Source organism: Mobula hypostoma, chromosome 16 (genome assembly GCF_963921235.1).
Source record: "Mobula hypostoma chromosome 16, sMobHyp1.1, whole genome shotgun sequence".
Taxonomy (NCBI): Eukaryota; Metazoa; Chordata; class Chondrichthyes; order Myliobatiformes; family Myliobatidae; genus Mobula; species Mobula hypostoma.
This window is the reverse complement of record NC_086112.1, coordinates 5,895,505-5,913,289: the sequence shown is the minus strand read 5'-3', so window position 1 is coordinate 5,913,289 and position 17,785 is coordinate 5,895,505. Positions and strand designations below refer to the sequence as shown.

Below are 17,785 nucleotides of genomic sequence, written 5' to 3'. Positions count from 1 at the left end.
CTTGTTTTGCCATCATTGTCTTGTTTACTTTTATGGTGTTGCTCATGCTTATGTTGTTCTGTGGATCGAGGGCATGCTATTTTAGTGTCAGAATGTGAGGCAACACTTGCACATCTAGCATATCCTTGGGTGTGTTGGTCGTTTACACAAACAACACATTTCACTCTATGTTTCAAAGTACACGTGACAAATAAACACGAACCTTGAATCCTATATCACGTTAAAGCCTAAAAACAAAGCTAACTTCATTAACAAGAATCAGAATGAAGTTTAATATCACCAGCATATATCATGGAATGTCGTGTTTTGCAGCGGCTGTACAATGCAATACATAATAAAAAATTACCGTAAATCATAATAATAAATGTATACATATATAAAATAAATTAAATAATTAGTACTTGGGCACGTGGCCGTGGTTAAGGCATTCGACTAGCGATCTGAAGGTCATGAGTTCAAGCCTCAGCCGAGGCAGCGTGTTGTGTCCTTGAGCAAGGCACTTAACCACACAGTGCTCTGCGATGACACCGGTGCCAAGCTGTATCGGCCCTAGTGCCCTTCCCTTGGACTACATCGGTGTCATGGAGAGGGGAGACTTGCAGCATGGGCAACTGCTGGTCTTCAATACAACCTTGCCCAGGCCTGCGCCCTGGAGAGTGAAGACTTTCCAGGTGCAGATCCATGGTCTCGCAAGACTAACGGATGCCTTTATTATTTAATTAGTACAAAAGAGCAGGGAAAAATAGTGAGGTAGTGTTCATGAATTAATTGTCCATCCAGGAATCTGATGGTGGAGGGGAAGAAGTTCTTCCTGAAATGTTGAGTGTGTGTTTTCAGGTTTCTGTACCTGGTAGCAATGAGTAGAGGTCAATGCATATGATGCAGGTCCTTAATGATGGATACCACCTCTTTGAGCCATTGCCTTTTGCCTTTTGAAGCTTTTCTTGATGCTAGGGAGACTAGTGCCCATGATGGAGCTAGCTGAGAAAATACTGAACATATTTGTATCTTCTCCTCCTGCATTATTTTAACACAAGCAATGAAGCGTTTATTGTAAGCAGCCTAATGTCAACAATAAAATAGATGACAGGTGTCAAATGAAAACAGAGATTCCCTTTTTCATCTCCACGAGGAAATGTTCTTTCAATGTCATTGGTCCAGAACTTCTAACCAACTGCAATACAAGTCATCTCCTCCAACATCTGTGCACGTGTGGTTGGTGGTGGTTGGCATCCATCTGTCTCGAAGGACAATGGGTGATGATGATCATTATCACAAGCCTGGGTGGAAGGTATGGAGATCCTGAGATGCCCCAGTCATCAAGATTCACCCTTTGACCTCACCAGTGTAGTCCAAAGGAAAGCTCATGAATCAATATGTTTGGCACCAGCTTCGCTGTAGGAGGTGCCAGAAAGAATTTCAATAATCTCTAATTTGCTGTCTGGGTTTACTCCCATAGCCTTCGCCTCTCACGAAGCTGCCCACAAGGCAGTGGGGCTATTTACCCCTAGCTGGGGATCTGAATCCTGAACACCAGTGTGTGTCCACACACCGGTGGGTCTGTGTGCTACGTGTGCAGGGGCCAGACCTTCTCCCAGTCCTCTGTAGTTCAGCCTGAGTCCGAAAGGAGTTCAGTTCCCGTGTGTCACCGGTGAAAAGGCACTACATGAGGCTTGCTGTTGAAGAGGCTATGTACGGGCAGAGAGAGCATTACACATTCAGCTCTCCTTTTCGCAAGACGGCTAGCCAGAGGTGGAATCTGAAAATGAGAGTGACAAGCACTATCCACTACACTACCACGATAGACGCATTAAAACCACCATTTGGTGCATGTTTACTACACCAAATAAATCAGTAAGGGAGCAAAAGCTACAAGATTTGGCCAGTCAGACTCTCTGCCATTCAGATTCAGATGGAGGGCAGCCAGCAAGTGGGAGCACACATTATGGCACCAACATAGAGTGCCTACCATGTTGTACAACAGCAAAAGCAAGACCCATTCATCCCTCCCACTCATGCACATACCCAGTGCTTTAATCCCAGGACAGGCTACTGGCCTCCAGCGGACTTGGACTTGGACATCAACCACTCCAGGAGAAGCACAAAGAATTGCTGACTCAGCTCCGGCCAAAGGGCCAAGCTTGCAGCCTTCTGATTCAGCCTCTGGCCTTGATCCTCAGTATCGATCCAAGGACATGGGGATCACCAAACACCAGGCGTCGAACTCTGGACTCGCTGATGACAGGACTCGACCTTGAACTCTGGAGGACTTCTAATTGTACGGAGCTGAATATAATGCAAATTATAAGATGCCTCACACAGGTAACTGAGAGCAGCTTGTTGACCTAGGCTGCCTATTTAGGACACCGATCTCCAAATAAAGTTTTCATTTGGCTGATGCAATCCCACAAGAGATCTTGCAATCTGAAGTCAAGGTGAACCTCTGTAATAATGACCCATGCTTTATCGAGGCCTCAATAACATTACAAAAGGATTAAGAATTAACTTTCTTTGTCATACATATTTACACGTATTTAGAATTTGCTGTGGTGTATTGGTATGACATGCAACAAAAACAATATTCAATTATTATCAAGAATAAGGAACTATATAAAAATAAAGTTAGAGGTTAAGGTAAGGATATGGAATAAGATGTTCATAAATACCAACGTGTATTTACAATGTAACCAGCACTATAAACAGTGGTTTAAAGTGTTTACAGTGCTATGCAGTGACTGGAGTAATAAATACGTAGAGGGGGGTGGGGTAGCTATCTAGAATGATTGATCAGATTAACTCCCTGGGGGAAGAAACTTGTAAGATGGTGTGACGTTTTTGATTTAATAGCCCTAAAATGCTTTCCAGAAGGGAGCATTCAGAAAAGGCAGTTTGCAAGGTGGGGAGTGTCCACAGTGATTTTTCCTGCCACTTCTTTGTCCTGCAGTGATGGTAGACTGCAGCCAGTCACTTTTCTGCTGACCTGATAGTTTGCTGCAGGTTTTGAATATTGTGAGAGGATGCTGCACCAAGCGAAACGGTAACGGATAGCGGGCATGATGACTAAAAGAGAAAACTTTGTCAGTTGACAAGCCGATGTCTTTCAGTTTAATTGATTGTTTAAGCCATCAACTACATAAAATAATATGTTTCTGAATGTCAAAACCAATCAGAAGAAATCTCATGAATTAGAAGACATTAATTTTTAAGAATGTTAAAACACCCAGGAAGAGTGTTTCAGCATTTGTGGACTGCCCACACCACATCCTCAGACTGCTGGTCATTGACACAAAGCAACAGAGTTCAGAGTAAATTTATTATCAATGTACATGTACTGTATGTCACCATATACAATCCAGATTCGCAGTAAATACAAGAAGCACCAGAGAATCAATGAAAAACTACACACAAGCACTGTCTGTTTCGAAGTTCATGTGACAAATAAAGTTAATCTCTGCCTGTCTAAAGTTTCTAACTTGTTATGAAGCGATATGTTCTTTTGCTTGTTTGAAGCTCTCAGTTCAAAGGTCAGTGATACTGCTCAGAGAAACTGAAAAAAAATTACCCAGCTCTGCTTTTAGCAGGAAGGAAGATAGAGTCAATTTGACTGAAGCAGAGCAAATGAACTTCCAGTGCACACTGCTACTGCTAAATGTATTTAATCTGGAGAAGACAAGGACAGCTTAATTCCAAAATGTTAACAATTTTTCATGGATAATTGATAAGCTTGCAAAAGATACCAAGGCTATCATTCCCTTGGAATCCACTTTGTTTCACTTTTTATTAACTTTTGTAAATAAAAAACAGTAAAAGATTAGATTTATTTGTCACATGCACATTGAAACATCAAAACATACAGTGAAATGCATCGTTTGTGTTGGGGATCTGCTGGGGGGGGCGTGGGACAACCCGTGGAGTCGCCATACTTTTGTCATCAACATAGCATACCGGCCGCTTACTAACCCTAACATACATCTTTGGAATGTGGGAGGAAACCAGAGCAACTGGAGGAAACCCACGTGGTCACGGGGAAAATGTACAAACTTATTACAGTCTGTGGCGGGAATTAAATCCAAATCTGTGATCGCTGGCACCGTAAAGTGATTGTGCTAACCACTAAGATGTTGTGAAGCATGAACAAGAATGTTGAGTTTATTTTTGCTCTTGAATTCAATCTTCTCCATTTCTGGACACACAAATTTGGTTGCCACGGTAGTGTGGCAGTTAGTGCACTGCTATTACTGCTCAGGGAGTCGGAGTTCAATAACGACATCATCTGTAAAGTCTGAATGTCCTCCTCATGGAAGGCATGGGTGCTCCAATTTCCTCCTGTAGGCAAAGATGTACTGGAAGGTTAATTGGTCTATAAGTTATCCCGTGGTTAGGCTAGGGTAGAATCGGTGTGTTACTGGGAGGCACAGCTCAAAGAGTCAGAAGGACCTATCCGGTGCTGCTTCTCAATAAATAAATAAATAAGTCATAGTTCTCTTTGCATGTTATTTCATTTAAATTTCAACAATTCTGTTTTCTATTCTTCACTAAATTCCCATGCATAAATATGTAAAATTCATGCAGGATTTTGAAGGCTTAAGATGGTGCTATTAACGACGTGCAACAGCTTACTGGTACATCGTAAGGCAAGAGATTTGACTAAAAAAATTACTTATAACATCTTTAATGAAGCAAATTGTGGTGAGCTGTCACCGCAGACAGTGAGGAGGCAGGTGAGGCTGGTTTAGGGCATGAGCCATGCCGGGGCATTGTGAGGCTCAACGTCTTTGAGCTGGAGTTGCAGACGAAGTTGGCAATATCGCTGTCAAAGATGGAGTGAGTGTTTTGAAGAGGAGTGGACGTGGAAGAGTTTCGATGCTTGTCCAGCAAACCCGTGTGTGATGTTGGATTGCTCCGAGCGCTGAACCGATTTGGTGAGGTCAAGAGCAGCTTCAGGCAAGGCAGTCCAGGTGTGTCGCTCCACCGGGATCCGGGTCTTACAGCATGCCACTACTCGGGGCTTGGACAATTTAAAGACTGGCTCAGGTAGACTGGAAGCTGGAGTGTTGGGAACGGAGGTGAAGTTGGGCTGATTTTGCTCAAAATCCTGCGAATGTTCATTCCTTTCTCCACAGTGCCAAGGCTGTAAACTGATCCAGCTGCCGTCTGTTTTTGTCTCACTGGTGTGATCACTAGAGACACAGGTTTGGGCCTACTCCGGCTGTTCCAGGAGTGGATCTGGGTCTCAGTCTGGTTCGGGGTGCTTCTATTGTTTGCATGGTGTGTGTGTTTTATCTCTCTCTCTCTCTCTATCTCTGTCTCTTTCTTTGCCAGTGGTTTTTGGTCTTTCATTTAATTGGGTCATTCAGGTTCCTTGCTTTGTGGCTGCCCGTAAGCAGACAAATTTCAAGATGTATAATTTATACATCCTTTTATACTAAATGTGTTTCGAATCTTTGAATATTGAATCTTATTAGTCCATTTGTCATGAAACCTTTTCCATTCTCACCAGCAACCTGTTTGGTGAGGAGAGCAAGTTTATGCAGAAAGAATTAGATGAGATTAGATTAGATTATGAGGATACGCAGTCCTCTTTTATTGTCATTTAGTAATGCATGCATTAAGAAATGATACAATATTCCTCCAGTGTGATATCACAAAAACACAGGACAGACCAAGACCAAAAAAACTAACAAAACCACGTAATTATAACCTATAGTTACAACAGTGCAACAATACCACAATTTGATGAAGAACAGTCCATGGCACAGTAAAAAAGTTCAAAGTTTCTCGGAAGTCCCACATCTCACGCAGACGGGAGAAGGAAGAAAACTCCCCCTGCCATGCCCGACCACAGTCTGACTCTGAGTCGTCCGAAAACTTCGAGCTCTGATCAGCCCTCCGACACCAAGTACCGAGCACCATCTCTATCCGAACAGTCTCATTATCATCTGGATCATCTGAAATGCTGCTGTATTTAGAGAAGTATCAGGTGATAAGCAATATCAGTGATCATTCCATCTTGTCAATGCATTTCACTCTATGTACATGACAAATAAAGCTATTCTTTAATCTTTAATCTCCTTTTATATGTTGATTCTGTTTAATTTAAAGTACATGAAAGGCCTTGGTTCATTTTATCTGCTAAACAAGCTTCAGTAACAAATTTATCGGTCTAGTTTTTCCACCCAGTTGGTATTGCAATTACTTTGTGCAGAGGACGTCTAAGAAGGGGTCTTTCTTCCACCTATGAGAGATATTTATCAGGATCTATGTGTATACAAGGGCCTTGTCAATAATCCCTCCAATCTGTCCAACAGTCTCTTTGACCCCCTACCTCTGGGCAGAAGGTACCGTAGCATTAGGACAGGAACTGTTAGGATGGGAAACAACTTCTTCCGCCAGGCCGTGAGAATACCGAACTCCCTGCCACCACCCGGTCTCATCACGTATAGTGGCATTATACTGTTTACTTTCTAATGTGTGTTGTAAATGTATCTTATTTGCTAATTTACTAATAGTAATATTTCCTTATGAATTATATTTGTGAGTTATATGTACTAAGTTGTGTACCTTGGTCTGGAGGAACGTTGTTTCATTTGGTGGTATACATTGGTACGGTTGAGTGACAATAAACTGAAATTGAATTTGTACTTATACTTGATAACCATGAGTCTGTCTCCTTTGTACAGTTGTTGTGTTCATCTAGTGGGTCCTCTGATCTAACACTGAATCCCCTGCCTTCCCAGTGGTCTCAGTATCTTACTGGAATCAATTATCTTGGTAGTTGACCTCAGCTATGACCAGTCCTTGCAGCACAGATATGAAAAGGCACACCAACACCAGTGGAAAGTACAAAAGGTGCATTCATGCCTTCTGGCTGAGAACACCAAAGGGTTCAAATGAGACTGAACCACAGTTCATAGATCTGAGGTCTGAGCTTCAAACACGGTCAATTCTGGCCATGTGTCTAAGTTATATGATCCCTCCCAGAATGTGTAACTGATCTCTTGTTCACAATTACTGCTGTGCCAGACCATGTGGTGGATCTGCCTGAGAGTAAACTTCCCCCAAGAAGCCGAGGCTGAAAGAGAGGGAGAGAGGGGCTCAACATTCTTCCCTCCCCCTGCTTTCCCTACGGCCCCTACTGCCCCTTCCCTCCCCCCTTTCCCTCACCTACCTTCCCTCCCCTACTGCCCCTCCCCCTACTGCCTTGCAGTTCCCCTCAGTCCTGGCTAGAGCCAAAGAACCAGTGTAGATGAGAAGCTTTTGATGGGATGAGATTAGACCATAAGACATAAAAGCAGAATTAGGCCATTGGGCCCATTGAGTTTGCACCATCATCCCATCATGGCTGATTTATTATCCCTCTCAATCCCATTCCCCTGTCCTCGCCTTGTCACCTTTAATGCCGTGACTAATCAAGAACCTATCAAATATACTCAATGACTTGGCCTCCTTGGCTGTCTGGAGCAATGAATTCCACAGTCTTACCACCCTCTGGCTAAAGAAATTCCTTCTCACCTCTGTTCTAAATGCATGTCCCTCTATTCTGAGGATAAGTCCTCTGGTACTAGAATCACCCACTATAGGAAACATCCTCTCCACATCCACCGATCGAGGCCTTTCAATATTCAATAGGTTTCAATGAGAATTAAATGCAGGTTCTGGGTGAAGAGGGCACTTGGATCTGACTGAGGCCTTTTGAAAGCCTGACAAAAGGAGCCAGCTTGGAAGATGCATTGTTCTGCAGAAAATGCGTTGTTCTGCATTGCTCAAGCTTACCCCACACGAAATATAGCTCACTACAGACCCTTCAGCCAGCAACGTTGTGCTGGCCTTTTGAAAACACCAAGATCAATCTAACCCTCCCCTCTCACAGAGCCCACCAATTTTCCTTCATCCCTGTGCCTATCTAACTGTTATCTGCCTCCACCATTGCCCCCAGAAGTGCATACTACTCTCTTATCATTCTCTGAAGATAGATTATGGATATCAGAGAAGCTTGTAAGATCTGACCAGAAATGATGAAAATGGTCAGAAAAGCTCATAAGTTTGGTTTTCTTCTCCTGCCACATAAATGTGCCCACCAGCAGTATTTGTTGGCTTTCTTATTGGTAACAGGTCCTGTTGGTATTCTAACAGGACCTGAAAGGTTTTCTGTTCAAAGAATATGTTCTGAAACTGATGTGCTCTCACTGTATTTACAGAAGTTCCCCTGGTTCTGTACCTTTTTGCATTGATATCATTGACATGGCTTTGGGGAGGCCTGCACATGGCGTACAGACACTTCTGGATATTAATCCTGTATGCTATCTTCAATATCCTGCAGGTGAGTGCAGTACACATGTATTATTAGCAACTTACAGATGGGTTAAGAAATGTGAAAAATCAATCTAATCTCAGTTTGTTCTACTGCCATATGAACAATATTGTTCATGTTGCCGAGATACACCCTAGGATGACCTGGGACACATCATCAGTGATGTAACCTGGGATCATCGGGTGTTTCGGGTCTTTCAACATCAGACATTCTCACGCAGGTGACCCAGCCAGCATTGATCAGGCCCTGGTTTGTGCCCCAACTGCGTTGGTCCACGGGTCACATCTCTTGACCCTTAGCCATATGGAGGCTTGCTCAGCAGCCTCTGTGACATTCTTGATGGCTCTTTTCTTTACAGCCCCCATAATGCCAAAGAGAGATTACGGTCTGCACAGCGATCAGCCATCAAAACCTCTACACCCTACTTCTATAGGCTCACATCGTGCCCTCTACGTCTGTCTCTGGTACTGCTTTACCAGCTCCTGATATTTAGATTAGATTATGAGGACACGCAGTCCTCTTTTATTGTCATTTAGTAATGCATGCATTAAGAAATGATACAATATTCCTCCGGTGTGATATCACAGAAACACAGGACAGACCAAGATTGAAAAACTAACAAAACCACATAATTATAACATATAGTTACAACAGTGCAACAATACCATAACTTGATGAAGAACAGGCCATGGCACAGTAAAAAAGTTCAAAGTCTCTCAAATGTCCCACATCGCACGCAGACGGGAGAAGGAAGAAAACTCTCCCTGCCATGCCCGACCACAGTCCGACTCTGAGTCGTCCGAAAACTTTGAGCCTCTGATCAGTCCTCCAACACCAAGTACCGAGCACCATCTCTATCCGAGTGCTTCGACCTCTGCCTCGGTCGCCAGCAGCAGGCAAAGCCGGGGATTTTGGGGCCTTCCCTCTGGAAGATTCTCGATCGCACGGTAACAGCGGCAGCAAACCGGCATTTCAGAAATTCCTCCAGGTGTTCCCCTGTGCTTTCACGTCTGTCTCCATCAAATCAGAATTGTCCACGGCCCCTATTTAATGGATACGATATCATTTCACCGGAAAGCTGCGCGCACTGCATCGCGCTGCCATCTTCTCCTCCCGCCTCTTTAGTTTGTAAAGTACATAAGCATGCACTGTACACTCAGCGGCCACTTTATTTGGTACAGAATAGGGTGGCTACTGAGTGTATGTTCATGGTCTTCTGCTGCTGTAGCCCAACCACTTCAAGGTTCCACATGTTGTCCATTCAGAGATGCTCTTCTACACACCACTGTTGCAATACGTAGGTTTTTGAGTTACTGTCACCTTCCTGTTAGTTTGAATCAGACTGGCTATTCTCCTCTGATCTGTCTTATTAATAAGGTGTTTTTACCCACAGAATATTTTGTTTTTCACACCATTCTCTGTAAACACCAGAGACTGTTATGCATGAAAATCCCAGGAGATCAGCAGTTTCTGAGATACTCAAACCGCCCATCTGGCACCAACAATCATTCCACAATCAAAGTCAATTAGTTCACATTTCTTCCCCATTCTGATGTTTTGTCTGAACACAACTGAACCTCTTGACCATGTCTGCCTGCTTTTATATCCTGTTTACTGCACTCTTAATAATATATTGGGTTGTGTTTTGCAGGGTCTGTATGTTTTTGTGGTTTATTTTATCCTACACAACCAGTTCTGCTGGCCAGTGAAAGCCAGCTACAGCATGGAAATCAATGGTCACCCCAGTCCTAGGTCAACTTACCTCACATCGGGCAGCGGTGCACCATCAATAGGAGGGGACATCAGCAAGTCCACTCAGAACCTCATTGCTGCAATGGAGGAGGTAACATTTGCCAGAACTATACTTTACCATTTTTTTGTTTTCTATTGCGTTTGCACAGGTTGTCTTTTTCTTCCTTTATTGATTGAGATACAGCGCGGAACAGGCCCTTCAGGCCACGGCACCCAGCAACCCCCTATTTAACCCCAGACACAAAAATGGGACAATTGCAATGACCAATTCACCTGCCAACCAGTATGACTTTGGACTGTGGGTGGAGAGCGGAGCGCCCGCAGGAAACCCACACGTTCCACGGCAAATATGTACAGATGAAGTTAGAATTGAACTCTGACTTGTGACGGCACGAGCTGGAGTAGCATTGTGCTAACTATTACACCACTGTGGCACCTTCTTTCACACATTGGTCATTTGTCAGTCTGTATTTTCGTTGATTCTATTTTATTTCTTTGTTCTACTGTAAATGCCTGCAAGAAAATAAACCTCAGGGTTGCATATGGTGACAAGTATGTATTTTGATAGTAAATATACTTTGAACATTGAAAAGTTCCTCACCGTGTTCCAAATGAATTCTCAGTAATAAGTAAGACTTTCTTGCTTTTGATAATAAATCTAGTTTGAACTTTTAATTTTGAACACAGTTACAGTTATACTCTCAAGCCTTTTCTAACCGCACATATTTTGCTGTCTAAGTGGAAATCTTATTAGCACAAAATATGGGTGCTAATAAAATGCAGAATCAGAATCAGATTTATTTTCACTGATGTACGGTATGTAGTGAAATTTGTTTTGCAGCAGCTTTACAGTGCAAGGCATAAACATTATTATAGCTGCAATAAGGAATATAAAACAATGAGTATTGCAAAAAGTGAGCAAAATTGTGAGATAACATATATACTGTGTGACACTTCAGCACAAAATGTCAACTCTTTATTCCTTTCCATAGATGCTGCCTGACCTGCTGAGTTCCATCAGCATTTTGTGTGTGTTGCTCTAGACTTCAGCTTCCGCAGAATCTCTTGTGTTTAAAATACTGAGGTAGTATTCATTGGTTCATGGATTCTGGTGGTGGAGGGGAAGAAGCTGCTCTTAAACTGTTGAGTGTGTGATTCCAGGCTGCTATACTTCCTTGCTGATAGTAGTAATGAGAAGAGGCATGTCCTGGATGGTGAAGGTCTTTAATGATATATACCACTTCTGTTGAGGCATTGCCGTTTGAAGGTGTCCTGGAGGCTGGGGAGGCCAGTGCCCATGATGGAGTAGATTGAGTTTACAACTTTCTGCAGCTTTTTCAATGCTGGAGATTGACACTGCGCGCCCCCCCCCCCATATTAGATTAGATTAGATTATGAGGACACTCAGTCCTTGTTTATTGCCATTAAGAAATGCATGCATTAAAAAATGATACAACGTTCCTCCAGAATGATATCACAAGAAACACAGGACAAACCAAGACTAAAACTGACAAAACCACATAATTATAACATATAGTTACAACAGTGCAAAGCAATACCATAATTTGATAAAGAGCAGACCATGGACACTGTAAACAATAAGTCTCAAAGTCCCAATAGACTCATCATCTCACACAGGTGGTAGAAGGGAGAAACTCTCCCTGCCATGAACCTCCAAGCGCCGCCAACTTGCCGATGCAGCATCATTGGAAGCACCCGACCACAGCGGACTCTGAGTCCGTCCGAAAACCTCACGCCTCCAACCAGCCCTCCGACACCGAGCACCATCCTCTGCCGAGCGCTTTGACCCCGCCCCGGCCGCCGAGCAACAAGCAAAGCCGAGGACTCGGGGCCTTCCCCTCCGGAGATTCTGGATCACACAGTAGCAGCAGCAGCGAAGCAGGCATTTCAGAAGTTTCACCAGATGTTCCTCCGTGCTCTCACGTCCGTCTCCATCAAATCAGGATTGTGCACGGCACCCGACTTGACAGATAACAGACATCACCACCAGAGTGGCCGCTGCAAGCTGCGTCGTGCCACCATCTTCTCCTCCTGCCGAGGAGATGATGATGCATGCAGTTAGAATGGTATCCATGGTACATCTATAGAAATTTACCAGTCTCTTTGGTGACATACCAAATCTCCTCAAACTCCAAATAAAATATCGCTATTGGTATGCCTCATTTGTATAGGCATCAATATGCTGGCCCCAGGAGAGATCCTCAGAGATGTTGACACCCAGGAACTTGAAATAGCTCACCCTCTCCACTGCTGGTCCCTCGATAAGTTTGTTGGTCTTACTGCTGTAGAGTGCAAAGTTGTTGTTGCAATAGCACTCAACCAACTGATCTACTGTATCTCACTCCTGTAGCCTCCCTATCTCCATCTGAGGTTCTGCTGTATCTCACTCCTGTACGCCTCCCTATCTCCATCTGAGGTTCTGCTGTATCTCACTCCTGTAGCCTCCCTATCTCCATCTGAGGTTCTGCTGTATCTCACTCCTGTAGCCTCCCTATCTCCATCTGAGGTTCTGCTGTATCTCACTCCTGTAGCCTCCCTATCTCCATCTGAGGTTCTGCTGTATCTCACTGCTGTAGCCTCTCTATCTCCATCTGAGGTTCTGCTGTATCTCACTCCTGTAGCCTCCCTATCTCCATCTGAGGTTCTGCTGTATCTCATTCCTGTACGCCTCCCTATCTCCATCTGAGGTTCTACTGTATTTCACTCCTGTAGCCTCCCTATCTCCATCTGAGGTTCTGCTGTATCTCACTCCTGTACGCCTCCCTATCTCCATCTGAGGTTCTGCTGTATCTCACTCCTGTAGCCTCCCTATCTCCATCTGAGGTTCTGCTGTATCTCACTCCTGTAGCCTCCCTATCTCCATCTGAGGTTCTGCTGTATCTCACTCCTGTACGCCTCCCTATCTCCATCTGACGTTCTGCTGTATCTCACTCCTGTAGCCTCCCTATCTCCATCTGAGGTTCTGCTGTATCTCACTCCTGTAGCCTCCCTATCTCCATCTGAGGTTCTGCTGTATCTCACTCCTGTAGCCTCCCTATCTCCATCTGAGGTTCTGCTGTATCTCACTGCTGTAGCCTCTCTATCTCCATCTGAGGTTCTGCTGTATCTCACTCCTGTAGCCTCCCTATCTCCATCTGAGGTTCTGCTGTATCTCATTCCTGTACGCCTCCCTATCTCCATCTGAGGTTCTACTGTATTTCACTCCTGTAGCCTCCCTATCTCCATCTGAGGTTCTGCTGTATCTCACTCCTGTACGCCTCCCTATCTCCATCTGAGGTTCTGCTGTATCTCACTCCTGTAGCCTCCCTATCTCCATCTGAGGTTCTGCTGTATCTCACTCCTGTAGCCTCCCTATCTCCATCTGAGGTTCTGCTGTATCTCACTCCTGTACGCCTCCCTATCTCCATCTGAGGTTCTGCTGTATCTCACTCCTGTAGCCTCCCTATCTCCATCTGAGGTTCTGCTGTATCTCACTCCTGTAGCCTCCCTATCTCCATCTGAGGTTCTGCTGTATCTCACTCCTGTACGCCTCCCTATCTCCATCTGAGGTTCTGCTGTATCTCACTCCTGTAGCCTCCCTATCTCCATCTGAGGTTCTGCTGTATCTCACTCCTGTACGCCTCCCTATCTCCATCTGAGGTTCTACTGTATTTCACTCCTGTAGCCTCCCTATCTCCATCTGAGGTTCTGCTGTATCTCACTCCTGTAGCCTCCCTATCTCCATCTGAGGTTCTGCTGTATCTCACTCCTGTAGCCTCCCTATCTCCATCTGAGGTTCTGCTGTATCTCACTCCTGTACGCCTCCCTATCTCCATCTGAGGTTCTGCTGTATCTCACTCCTGTACGCCTCCCTATCTCCATCTGAGGTTCTGCTGTATCTCACTCCTGTATGCCTCCCTATCTCCATCTGAGGTTCTACTGTATTTCACTCCTATACACCTCCCTATCTCCATCTGAGGTTCTGCTGTATCTCACTCCTGTACGCCTCCCTATCTCCATCTGAGGTTCTGCTGTATCTCACTCCTGTACGCCTCCCTATCTCCATCTGAGGTTCTGCTGTATCTCACTCCTGTACGCCTCCCTATCTCCATCTGAGGTTCTACTGTATTTCACTCCTGTACACCTCCCTATCTCCATCTGAGGTTCTGCTGTATCTCACTCCTGTACGCCTCCCTATCTCCATCTGAGGTTCTGCTGTATCTCACTCCTGTATGCCTCCCTATCTCCATCCGAGGTTCTGCTGTATCTCACTCCTGTAGCCTCTCTATCTCCATCTGAGGTTCTGCTGTATCTCACCCCTGTAGCCTCCCTATCTCCACTGTATCTCACTCCTGTACGCCTCCCTATCTCCATCTGAGGTTCTGCTGTATCTCACTCCTGTACGCCTCCCTATCTCCATCTGAGGATCTACTGTATCTCACTCCTGTAGCCTCCCTATCTCCATCTGAGGTTCTGCTGTATCTCACTCCTGTATGCCTCCCTATCTCCATCTGAGGTTCTGCTGTATCTCACTCCTGTACGCGTCCCTACCTCCATCTGAGGTTCTGCTGTATCTCACCCCTGTAGCCTCCCTATCTCCATCTGAGGTTCTGCTGTATCTCACTGCTGTAGCCTCCCTATCTCCATCTGAGGTTCTGCTGTATCTCACCCCTGTAGCCTCCCTATCTCCATCTGAGGTTCTGCTGTATCTCACTCCTGTACGCCTCCCTATCTCCATCTGAGGTTCTGCTGTATCTCACTCCTGTACGCCTCCCTATCTCCATCTGAGGTTCTGCTGTATCTCATTCCTGTACGCCTCCCTATCTCCATCTGAGGATCTACTGTATCTCACTCCTGTAGCCTCCCTATCTCCATCTGAGGTTCTGCTGTATCTCACTCCTGTACGCCTCCCTATCTCCATCTGAGGTTCTTCTGTATTTCACTCCTGTACACCTCCCTATCTCCATCTGAGGTTCTGCTGTATCTCACTCCTGTACGCCTCCCTATCTCCATTAGAGGTTCTGCTGTATCTCACTCCTGTACGCCTCCCTATCTCCATCTGAGGATCTACTGTATCTCACTCCTGTAGCCTCCCTATCTCCATCTGAGGTTCTGCTGTATCTCACTCCTGTACGCGTCCCTATCTCCATCTGAGGTTCTGCTGTATCTCACTCCTGTAGCCTCTCTATCTCCATCTGAGGTTCTGCTGTATCTCACCCCTGTAGCCTCCCTATCACCATCTGAGGTTCTGCTGTATCTCACTCCTGTAGCCTCCCTATCTGCATCTGAGGTTCTGCTGTATCTCACTCCTGTAGCCTCCCTATCTCCATCTGAGTTTCTGCTGTATCTCACTCCTGTATGCCTCCCTATCTCCATCTGAGGTTCTGCTGTATCTCACTCCTGTACGCTTGCCTATCTCCATCTGAGGTTCTGCTGTATCTCACTCCTGTACACCTCCCTATCTCCATCTGAGGTTCTGCTGTATCTCACTCCTGTACGCCTCCCTATCTCCATCTGAGGTTCTGCTGTATCTCACTCCTGTACGCCTCCCTATCTCCATCTGAGGTTCTGCTGTATCTCACTTCTGTACGCCTCCCTATCTCCATCTGAGGTTCTGCTGTATCTCACTCCTGTACGCCTCCCTATCTCCATCTGAGGTTCTGCTGTATCTCACTCCTGTAGCCTCCCTATCTCCATCTGAGGATCTACTGTATCTCACTCCTGTACGCCTCCCTATCTCCATCTGAGGTTCTGCTGTATCTCACTCCTGTACTCCTCCCTATCTCCATCTGAGGTTCTGCTGTATCTCACTCCTGTAGCCTCCCTATCTCCATCTGAGGTTCTGCCAACTACAGTTTTGTCTTCAGTGAATTTATAGATGTTTGAGCAACAACTACAAGAAGATGAAAATTGATGAAAATAAAGTCATTTCCTGCTTTCAAGGACCAAGGATTTTTTGATTTCGGTTTGATCTGGATATTTCAAATCATTTCCTGCTTTCAAGGAAACAGGGATTTCCCAATTTCGGTTTGATCCAATCATTTCAAGTTATTTCCTGCTTTCAAGGAACCAAGGATTTCCTGATTTCTGTTTGATCGATATCAAACAGAATTATCAAGCTCACTGATGATACAACAGCGCCTGGCCTCATCAACAACAAAGACAAGACAACGTACAGAGAGGAGGTAGCGTGACTGTCAGAATGGTGCAAGTTCAACATCGTGATTCTCAACAAGACTAAACACGTGATTTTGTAAGAAGGTGACCACTCCTCACTGCAGATACTCAGCTCCTCCTTCGAGAAAGCCAGGAACACCAAGTTTCTGGGAGTATATATAGTGAACAATGTCACCTGGTCCCTCAACACAACCTCCTTGGTCAAGAAAGCAGAGAAGCATCTCAAATAATTGAGGAGATTAAAGCGAACGAGATCTGTCGACTCCCCCACCATCCGAGTCATAGAGTTATAGAGGAGTATAACACAGAAACAGGTCCCTCAGCCCTTCTAGTCTATGCCAAAACTACTTAAACTGTGCATTCCCATCGACCTGCACCGGGACCATAGCCCTCCATATCCCTACTACCCATGTACCTATCCAAACTCCTCTTAAACGTTGGAATCGAACTTGCATGCACCACTTGTGTTGTCAGCTCATTCCACACTCTCATCACCCTCAAAGTGAAGAAATTTCCCCTCATGGTCCCCTTAAACTTCTCACCTTTCATTCTTAACCCATGACCTCTGGTTGTAGTCACAGCCAAAATCAGTGGAAAAAGTCTGCTTGCGTTTACCCTTTCTATACCCCACAATCTATCAAATCTCTCAATCTTCGATGTTCTAAAGAATACAATCCTAACATTGCAACCAATTTTTACAGGAGCACCATCCTGAGTGTCCTAGATAGAGTGCATGTAGAGAGAATGTTTCCTATAGTGGGTGAGTCTAGGATCAGAGGGCACAGCCACAGAATAGAAGGATGTCCTTTTAGATTATGCAGACACACAGTCCTCTTTTATTGTCATTAAGAAATGACAATATTCCTCCAGTGTGACATCACAAAAACACAGGACAGACCAAGACTGAAAAACTAACAAAACCACATAATTATAACATAGTTCAGTGCAACAATACCATAACTTGATGATACTGTCCATGGCACAGTAAAAAGAAGTTCAAAGTTTCTTGAAAGTCCCACATCTCACGCAGATGGGAGAAGGAAGAAAACTCTCCCTGCCATGCCCGACCACAGTCCGACTCTGAGTCGTCCGAAAACTTTGAGCTCTGATCAGCCCTCCGACACCGAGTACTGAGCACTATCTCTATCCAAACGTTTCAATCTCAGCCTCGGTCGCCAGCAGCAGGCAAAGCCGGGGATTTTGGGGCCTACCCTCCGGAGATTCTCGATCACACAGTAACAACAGCAGCAAACCAGGCATTTCAGAAATTTCTCCAGATGTTCCTCTGCTTCTCACGTCTGTCTTCTTCAAATCAGAATTGTCCACGGCCCCTATTTAACAGATACGATATCATTTTACCAGAGAGCTGAACGTGCTGCGTTGCGCTGCCATCTTCTCCTCCCGCCTTACATTTAGGATGTCCATTTAGAACAGAAATGAGGAGGAATTTCTTTAGCCAGAGGGTGGTGAATCTGTGGAATTCATTGCCACGGATGGCTGTGGAGGCCAAGTCATTGGATATATCTAAAGTGGAGGTTGATAGGC

At 44.9% G+C, this 17,785-nt stretch overlaps 1 protein-coding gene across 1 annotated transcript in view; it reads left to right on the top strand.

Annotated features, from left to right (window-relative positions):
* Nucleotides 1–17,785, top strand: part of adgrv1 (adhesion G protein-coupled receptor V1) — a 514,329-nt gene that overhangs the window by 472,043 nt on the left and 24,501 nt on the right. Inside the window, exons 86-87 of the mRNA XM_063069242.1 lie at nt 8,199–8,320; nt 9,963–10,154. Of these exons, the coding sequence (XP_062925312.1) occupies nt 8,199–8,320; nt 9,963–10,154 (314 nt within the window). The remainder of the gene's footprint in view (nt 1–8,198; nt 8,321–9,962; nt 10,155–17,785) is intronic.